Below are 10,254 nucleotides of genomic sequence, written 5' to 3'. Positions count from 1 at the left end.
TGTTATGCCCTTGTCTGGAAATAAAAAAACCTTGACTTTGTAACTTTGAGCAGCAAGTGAATGCTGTTAGAGATTAACCAAGGAGGCAGTGCACAGGGTGCTGGCCATCTTCTCTCAGTTACCAACAAGGGCACAATACCCTAACCCTTCATGCAGCCCTGAGGCATGAGCAGGTGAGCTTTGAACGTGCCTTGAATACCAACCACTCCGGTACCTGGTATTCTGTCTAAACTGAGCAAGTTCCAGAGCCAAAGGCTTTTTCTATGCTTCTATAAGATGTGGTGTACCCAGACCCAGCTAATGACTCCTGGGAGCTAGGGCATAGTGACTTGCCCATGGTGACTTGTAGCTGGCAGCTGGGGCTGACTTTTCCCAGAATGCTCATTCTCCTTATCACATTGCCCCCTGAGATGAGTTCCACCCCCTATTAGTTCCACACCATAGCATCTAAGGTGCCAGGAACACTCACACATGGTCACAGGTTCCATGTGGGTAAGAAAAGTTCTGCCACTCATTGAGAGGTTCAGTCTTCCATCAGTGACTCAGTGACTCTCAGTGACTTCTGATGTCTTTAGACTTCTTGTCATGAAGTAATCCTGGCCAAGAAGTAGTCAGCTAATGGGAGTCAATGTAAAGGGTATCTTGTGATGAATGAGATTAACCAGGAGGCTCCAGTATAAGAATAACCTCCATGTAGAGACTGGGGCTTCAGAAAGAGATGTTCTATACCTTCAAAAACTATCTCAAAAATTTTGAAAAATGTTGGATTTTGCAATGCTTGGAGAAAGATTTTCCTTCATTTTCAGCTCCAAGGTCATAGAATCATGAGAGCATAGAGTTAGAGCTAGAAGGAACTTTGAGATCTTTAAGTCTGATCCTATTTTATAGATGAGGAAACCAAGGCAGACATGAGATTAATTTGCCCGGGGATCACACAGCTAGTAAGTCTGAGGTAGGATTTGAACTAAGGCCTTTCTGACTAGAAGTCAGGTGTTCTATCCACTGCACTACCAGGGGCAGTAATAAAAACTTTTTTCTTGTGAAAACCATGTAGCAAAGACAGATTTGGCAGCATAGGCTCAAGACAATCAGTCAGCTAAGCCAAAGTTGTCAGGAAAGCAGAAGAGGCAGAAGCAACTGCTTCAGTGAAGATCATATAATCATAGATTGTGGGCTAGAAGGCATTCAGGTCCAACCTTCCACTTTTACAGAGGAGAAAGTGAGACTTTCCAGAGAGGCTAAATGACTTGTCTAGAGTCACAAAGGTCAGTAGATGTCAGAGGTAGGATTTGAACCTGGATCAGATGAATTTGATTGTAGAAAAATAATTTGCAATAAATATTTGCCATAAATATTTCTAATAAAAATCTGATGTCTCAAATCTCTAATGAATTAGCAAAATTACTCATTGTAAAATCCTCTACTTTTCAGAGGATAAGTGATCAAATAACATGGGATACAATGGAAAGAGTGCTGCTCCAGAGACAGAGAGCCTGGGTTCAAATCTCACCTCTGACATTTATTACCTGTGTGACCTTGGGCACTCCTGGATTCCCAGTTTTTTCATCTGTAAAATGAGGATGTTGGACTTGATGGTCAATGAGGTCCCATTCACATAGATCTATGATCCTAGGAATAAGAGGTGTAGGAATCACTATCTATGTTCCCTTCATTTCCTTAACCCTAGGGTCATCTTCGGGCAGCTCGGTAGTACAGTGATAGATTGCTGTGCCTGGAATCAGGAAGTTATTAATTAAGTCATTTAACCTCCCTTTTTTTCCCCTCATTTCTGTAAAACGGGGATAATTACAGCATCTATTATGAGGATAAAATGAGATACTTGTAAAGTGCTTTGCAAACCTTAAAGCACTAAATAGATGTGAGTTATATCATCATTATTATTATCTTATATATAATCTAACAATGACTGTTTTAGAGAAACCTAGCCCAAATTGGATTTAAAAGTGATACAAGTTGATTATCACCTTACTTGGCTAACATTGGTAGCAATACTTCACTGCCTTTGTATGGTAAACATCTCCCTCAAAAAGAAGATACTTAAATATCTACAAAAATATAAATTGCTGGGGGTGGAGCCAAGATGGCGGCAGGAAAGCAGTGACTGTCTTCACCTCTCTCCCAAAGCCCTCCAAATACCTAAAAAAATGGCTCTAAACAAATTCTAAAGCAGCAGAACCCACAAAAAGACAGAGTGAAACAAATTTCCAGCCCAAGCCAACCTGGATGGTTGATCAGAAAGGTCTATCACACCGGGTGGGGAGAGGAGTGCAGTTTGGTGTGGGCGCGCAGGCCACAGCGAACCTGGAGCAGGCCTCAGAGGACTGAATCACGGGCAGCTGTGGTGATTTCCAGACTTCTCAACCCCTGAATGCCAAAGACAACTTAGAAGATCAGTGGGAAAAGTCTGTGACTGTGGTGAGAGAGGAGCTAGGTCTCAGCTGCAAGTCTCGAGCGCAGCCAGGGGCCGCGGCTGTTTCCTGAGCTTCTGGCCCACAGACTGAGGGGGAATAGAGTGGCTGATCAGAAAGGGATTGCAGGGGTCTCTTTGCAGTGCTGAGGCAGGGATCTCTTGCTTTACCGGTGCCGTGATCTGGGTCGCAGTTCTGAGGGGCAATCCTGGGGCAAGGAGGAATGCTGGAGTGGTGGAGCTTGTTGTGGTGGTGGTAAGGAAACATCTCGCCCCTTATCATACTACCTTTGAAGAACTGAAAATTTACAGGTCCCTAGAAGTACCTCTGAAAACAGCTGTACAAATGCCTGAAGCTTGGGACAGTACACTCTTTACACTGGAAGCAGACTTTTACCTTAACAAAGAGTTTAAAACTCAAGTAATTGGCCGGGATCGTGAGTAAGCAGTGCAAAAAGAGTCAGACTATATTATCTCACTTTGGTGACAAAGAAGATCAAAACATACAACCAGAAGAAGACAACAAAGCCAACGCTTCTACATCCAAAGCCTCCAAGAAAAATATGAATCAATCCCAGGCCTTGGAAGAGCTCAAAAGGGATTTTGAGAAGCAAGTAAGAGAAGTAGAGGAAAAACTGAGAGTGATGCAAGAAAATCATGAAAAACAAGTCAACAGCTTGCTAAAGGAGACCCAAAAAAATACTGAAGAAAATAGCAACTTAAAAAATAGCCTAACCCAAATGGCAAAAGAGGTCCAAAAAGCCAATGAGGAGAAGAATGCCCTAAAAAGCAAAATTGGCCAAATGGAAAAGGAAGTCCAAAAGATTACTAAAGAAAAAATTAGAATAGAGCAATTGGAAGCTAGTGACTTTATGAGAAATCAAGACACTGTGAAACAAATCCAAAAGAATGAAAAATTAGAAAACAATGTGAAATATCTCATTGGAAAAACAACTGACCTGGAAAATAGATCCAGGAGAGAGAATTTAAAAATTATTGGACTATCTGAAAGCCATGATCAAAAAAAGATCCTAGACATCATCTTTCAAGAAATGATCAAGGAAAACTGCCCTGATAGTTTAGAACCAGAGGGCAAAATAGAAATTGAAAGAATCCACCAATCTCCTCCTGAAAGAGATCCCCAAAGAAAAACTCCTGGGAATATTGTAGCCAAATTCCAGAGTTCTCGGGACAAGGAGAAAATATTACAAGCAGTCAGAAAGAAACAATTCAAGTATTGTGGAAACACAATCAGGATAACACAAGATTTAGCAGCTTCTACATTAAGGGACCAGAGGGCTTGGAATATAATATTCTGGAGGGAAAAGGAGATAGGATCACAACCAAGAATCACCTACCCAGCAAAACTGAGTACAATCCTGCAGGGAAAAGATGGTCATTCAGTGAAATAGAGGACTTTCAAGCATTCTTGATGAAAAGACCAGAGTTGAATAGAAAATTTGATTTTTAAATACAAGACTCAAGTGGAACATGAAGAGGTAAACAGGAAAGAGAAAATCATAAGAGACTTATTAAGGTTGAACTGTTTACATTCCTACATGGAAAGATGATATTTGTAACTCATGAGACCTTTGTCAGTATTAGGGTAGTTGGAGGGGAAAAATTATATGTATGTATATATAGATATAGATGGATAGGTAGAGGGCACAGGGTGAGTTGAAAATGAAGGGGTCATATCTGGAAAATAAAATTAAGGGGTGAGAGAGGAATATGTGAGGAGAAGGAGAAAGGGAGAGGTAGAACAGGGTAAATTATCCCACAAAAAAAAACAGAAAAGAAAAAGCTCTTATAGTGGAGGGGAAATGGGGGAAGGTGAGAGGGAATGAGTGAATCTTATTCTCATAGGATTTGATTTAAGGAGGGAATAACATACAGACTCAATTGGGTGTGGAAATCTGTCTTACCCTACAGGAAAATAGGGGGGGAAGGAGACAAGAGAGTAGGGGAATGATAGAGAGGAGCGCAAGTTGGAAAAGGGAGTAATCAGAAGCAAATACTTCTGAGGAGGGTCAAGGTCAAAAGAAAGAATAGAATAAATGGGTGGGAGGGATAGGATTCAGGGAAATAGAGTTAGTTTTTCACAGCATGTCTACTACAGAAGTGTTTTGCATAACAGCACATATATAACCTATATTTAGTTGCTTACCTTATCAATGAGGGTGGGTGGGGAGGGAGGAAGGGAGAAAATTTGGAACCCAAAGTTTTAAAAACACATGTTTAAAAAAATGTTTTCACATGCAACCGGGAAATAAGAAATACAAGAAATGGGGTACAGAAATCCATCCAGCCCTCCAGGAAAATTGAGGGGGAAGGGGATAAGAGAAGGGGGTGGAGAGATAGAAGGGAAGGCAGACTAAGGGAAGGGGTATTTAGAATGCATGCCATCTTGGGGTGGGGGGAGGGGCGAGATGGGGTAAAAATTTGGAACTCAAAATCTTGTGGAAGTAAATGTTGAAAACAAAAAAATAAATAAATAAAAATTACCATAAAAATATATAAATTGCCCAGATTAACAGAAGAGGAAGTAAACTACTTAAATAACTCCATCTCAGAAAAAGAAATTGAACAAGCCATTGATGAACTCCCTAGGAAAAAAGCTCTAGGGCCAGATGGATTTACAAGTGAATTCTATCAAACAGTTAAAGAATGATTAATTCCAATACTATATAGACTATTTGGGAAAATAGGAGAAGAAGGAGTCTTACCGAATTCTTTTTGATACAACTATGGTGCTGATACCTAAACCAGGAAGAGTCAAAACAGATAAAGAAAATTATAGACCAATTTCCCTAATGAGTATAGATGCAACAATGTTAGATAAAATATTAGCAAATAGATTACAGCAATTTATCACAAGAACAATACATTATGACCAAGTAGGATTTATACCAGGAATGCAGGGCTAGTTCAATATTAGGAAAACTATCAGTATAATTAATCATATCAACAACAAAATTAACAGAAACCATGTGATATCTCAATAGATGCAGAAAAAGCTTTTGACAAAATACAACACCCATTCCTATTACAAACACTAGAGATCATAGGAATAAATACAGTCTTCCTTAAAATAAGAAGTAGCATCTACCTAAAAACTTTGACAAGCATTATATGTAATGGGGATGAGCTAGAACCATTTCCAATAAGATCGGGGGTGAAACAAGGATGTCTATTATCACCACAGTACAATATAGTACTGGAAACATTAGCTTTAGAAATAAGAGAAAAAAAAGAAATTGAAGGTATTAGAATAGGCAAAGAAGAAACAAAGCTATCATTCTTTGCAAATGATATGATGATATACTTAGAGAGTCCTAGAGAATCAAGTAAAAAACTACTTGAAATAATAAACAACTTTAGCAAAATTGCAGGCTACAAAACAAACCCATACAAATCATTGGCATTTCTATATATTACCAACAAAACCCAACAGCAAGAGATAGAAAGAGAAATTCCATTTAAAGTTACTGTAGACATTATAAAATATTTGGGAGTCTACCTACCAAAACAAACCCAGGAACTCTATGAACACAATTACAAAACACTATTCACACAAATAAAGTCAGAGTAAATAATTGAAAAAACATCAGTTGCTCATGGGTAGGCTGACCTAATATAATAAAAATGACAATTCTGCCTAAGCTAATTTACTTATTCAGTGCCATACCAACCAAACTACCAAAAATTATTTTGTAGAGTTAGAAAAAATAACAAGATTCATTTAGAATAAGAAAAGGCCCAGAATATCAAGGGAACTAACGAAAAGAAATGCAGGGGAAGATGGCCTAGCCATCCCAGATCTTAAACTATATTATAAAGTAGAAATCATCAAAACTACTTGGTACTGGCTAAGAAATAGAGTAATGCATCAGTGGAATAGGTTAGATATGCAAGACACAGTAGTCAATGACTATACTAATTTACTAGTTGATAAACCTTTCCAGCTTCTGGGATAAGAACTCACTATTTGACAAAAACTGCTGGGAAAACTACAAAAGAGTATGGCAGAAACTAGGCATAGAACAAAATCTCACACCATATGCCAAAATAAAGTCAAAATGGGTTCATGATTTAGATGTAAAGGCTGATACTATAAGCAAACTGGGAGAGCAAGGAATAGTTTACCTGTCAGATTTATAGAGAAGAATTTATGACCAAACAGGAGATAGGAAACATTATGAAATGCAAAATGGATAATTTTTATTATATTAAATTGAAAAGCTTTTGCACAAACAAAGCCAATGCAACCAAGATTAAGAGAGAAGTAGAAAACTGGGAAAGAATTTTTACAACCCGTGTTTCTAATAAGGGCCTCATTTCTAAAATATATAGAGAACTAAGTCAAATTTATAAGAATACAAGTCATCCCACAATTGACAAATGGCCCAAAGATATGAACAGGCAGTTCTCAGATGAAGAAATTAAAACCATCTATAGTCACATGAAAAAATGCTCTAAGTCACTATTGATTAGAGAAATGCAGATCAAAACAACTCAGAGGTACCACATTGTACCTATCAATTGGCCAACATGACAAAACAGGAAAATGATAAATGTTGGAGAAGATGTGGGAAAATAGGAACACTAATGCATTGCTGGTGGAGTTGTGAAATGATCTAACCATTTTGGAGAGCAATTTAGAACTATGCCCAAAGGGCTACAAAAATGTGCATACCCTTTGACCCAGCAATAGCACTTCTAAGGCTGAATCCCGAAAAGATCATACAAATGAGAAAAGCAAAAATATTTATAGCAACTCTTTTTGTGGTGGCAAAGAATTGGAAATTGAGGGGATGCCCATCCATTGGGGAATGGCTGAACAAGTTGTGGTATATGAATGTGATGGAATACTATTGTGGTATAAGAAATGATGAGCAGGCAGTCTTCAGAAAAACCTGGAAAGACTTGTATGGACTGATGCTGACTGAAGCGAGCTGAACCAGGAGAATGTTGTACATAGTAACAGCCACGTTGTGCAGTTACTAACTTTGATAGACTTTGCCTTCCTCAGCAATGCAAGGATCTAAGACATCTCCAAAAGACTCATGATGGAAAATGCTATCCACATCCAGAGAAAGAACTATGGAGTTTGAATGCAGCTGGAAGCATACTATTTGCTATTTTTTTTTTCTGTTTTGTTTTGTTTTCTCTTTCTTGTGGTTTCTCTTATTGGTTCTAATTCTTCCTTATAACCTGATTAATGTGAAAATATGTTTAATAGGAATGTATATGTAAAGCCTATATCAGATTGCATGCCATCTTGTGGAGGGAGAGAGAGAGGGAGAGGAGGAAAAATTTTAAACTCAAAAGTTTGTGGAAGTAATTGTTGATAAATCAAAATAAATTAATAAAAAATAAAAAAAGAGATACTTACCTTGGGAGTTTAAGAGCAGAGTAATATAGAGAATAAAAAATTTCAGTTTCATTGCCTTTGGGCAAAAAGAAAGAACTCCATGCCTTGTCATGAAAAGTGTCTGCTTCCTTTGCAAGCCCATTTAGGGTGCCATTTAAGTCTTCATCAGACATTATTGGACATATGCTCCAAAGAGGCCAAAGAAAGGAGGATCCCACATACACTACAATATTAATAGCAGCACTTCCTGTAGTAGAAAGTGATCAGATACATGAGAATTGTTTGAAGAAATTTTGATACGTGAATATAGGATATCTTAAAGGAAAAAAGTAAAAAGAATTTTTTTAAAACCATGAAAAGACTGGTATGAATACAATTACTATAATGATGTAAACAAAAAGAACATGGAAAGACAGCCAAAATCAGGTTAATTGTAATGACCAATCTTTGTCCCTTTAAATGAGATATTTGTAAAGCACAATGCCTGACACATTAATAGTAGGACTTAATAAATTCTTTTTCTCTTCTCTTCTTCTTCCCTCTCTGATTGCTTCTTGATAGCAAGATGGGAGACCATAGGTGCAGAAAGTTGCATGTACCATTAGATGAGGTTGTTTCGTAAATCAATTTTTAAATAAATTTATTTATTTATTTTTAGTTTCCAACATTCACTTCCATAAGATTTGGAGTTACAAATTTTTTTTTTTTGCTTTTTGATGAGGCAATTGGGATTAAGTGATTTACCCAGGGTCACACAGCTGGTAAGTGCCAAGTATCTTAGGCCAGATTTGAACTCAGGTCCTCCTGACTCCAAGGCCAGAGGTCTATCCACCGCACCACCTAGCTGCCCCAGAGTCCCAAATTTTCTCCCTATCTCTCCCCTCCCTCCACCCCAAAATGGTGTGTAATTTGATATAGGCTCAACATATACATTCATATTAAACCTATTTTCACATTAGTAATGTTGTAAAGAAGAATTAGAACCAATGGGAGAAACCACAAGAAAGAAGAAACAAAACAAAATGAGAAATAACAATATGCTTTGATCTGCATGGTTCTTTTTCTGGATATGAACTGCATTTTCCAACATGAGTCTTTTGAAGTTGTCTTAGATCCTCGCGTTGCTAAGAAGAGGTAAGTCTGTCAAAGTTAGTCATCATACAATGTGGCTATTGCTGTGTACAATGTTCTCCTGGTTATTCTCACTTCAGTCAGCATCAGTTCATATAAGTCTTTTCAAGGTTTTCTGAAGTCCTCCTGTTCATCATTTCTTATAACACAATAGTATTCCATTATATTCATATACCACAACTTGTTCAGCCATTCCCCACATGATGGGCATCCCCTCAGTTTCCAATTCTTTCCACCACTAAAAGAGCTGCTATAAATATTTTTGTACATGGGGGTCCTTTTCCCATTTGTACGATCTCTTTGAGATATAGACCTAGAAGTAGTATTGCTGGGTCAAAAGATATGCACATTTTTATAGCCCTTTGGGCATAGTTCCAAATTGCTCTCCAGAATGGTTGGATCAGTTCAGAACTCCACCAACAAAGCATTAGTGTTCTGATTTTCCCACATCTTCTCCAACATTTATCATTTTCCTGTTTTGTCATGTTAACCAATCTGATAGATGTGTGGTACCTCTGAGTTGTTTTGATTTGCATTTCTCTAATCAATTGGAAATTAATTTTGCTAAAGTGTTTTTCAGTATTCTAAGGGAAGATTCACTGGTGTATGGATGGACATGGTATAACAATGGTGTAAAAAACAAAAACTATAATTAACACTTTAAAAAAAAAAAGGCTAGGTTGGTGACCAAATGTTCCAACTTTTAGCCATGAAGTCTCCATGATTCCAACAGGGCCATGGGTGAGTCATTCTCACCAGAGATCATCATCCAAGTTTTTACCAATTTGTGAAACCATTTCAGCAGGTAAGTTCCTTTCAACTGCTTGGTTACCTTGGCCTTAGAGGCTGTGACCCTGGTGTTGTGACAACTCTCTACTACAGTGTCTCTGCAAGGAAAATGGGCCTGAATTTAAAACCAGAAGTTGGTATAAACCAGAGAATGATTTCCAGGTTGGAATGACAGACTCTAAAGGAGACAAGGTCAACCAGGGATTTTTTATTCTGAATCTTTATTATTTTCTTTTAGAATATTTTCACTCAGAATGAAGTAGTCCTATGTGTCCTATGACTTGTAAACAATTCACATCTTTCTTCCTGGCCCTTAAGGGGTCACAGTTCTTCCTTGATTTTTCCCCAATCTTGAACAGAAAGGTCCTCTTGTTCATCAGACTCTTCTTCCTCAAATGACCACTAAATCAAAGGCAAGAGATTATGGGTGTGAAAGCAGAAGAAAGAAGGAAAGAAGGAAGGAAGGAAGGAAGGAAGGAAGGAAGGAAGGAAGGAAGGAAGGAAGGAAGGAAGGAAGGAAGGAAGGAAGGAA

The 10,254-nt window shown here is 38.0% G+C and overlaps 1 protein-coding gene across 1 annotated transcript in view; it reads right to left on the bottom strand.

The window, feature by feature from the left end:
- Positions 1-9,942: 9,942 nt before the first annotated feature.
- The window catches only part of PDILT (protein disulfide isomerase like, testis expressed), a 70,170-nt gene continuing 69,858 nt past the window's right edge, over positions 9,943-10,254 (bottom strand). The window contains 1 exon segment of the mRNA XM_027874928.1: positions 9,943-10,124. Coding sequence (XP_027730729.1) covers positions 10,044-10,124 — 81 coding nt within the window. The 3' untranslated portion in view covers positions 9,943-10,043.

The sequence above is a fragment of the Vombatus ursinus genome, unplaced genomic scaffold (assembly GCF_900497805.2).
Source record: "Vombatus ursinus unplaced genomic scaffold, bare-nosed wombat genome assembly UNPS02014807.1, whole genome shotgun sequence".
Lineage (NCBI taxonomy): Eukaryota > Metazoa > Chordata > Mammalia > Diprotodontia > Vombatidae > Vombatus > Vombatus ursinus.
Note: the sequence above shows the minus strand (reverse complement) of the source record. Positions and strands in the feature narration are given on the sequence as shown.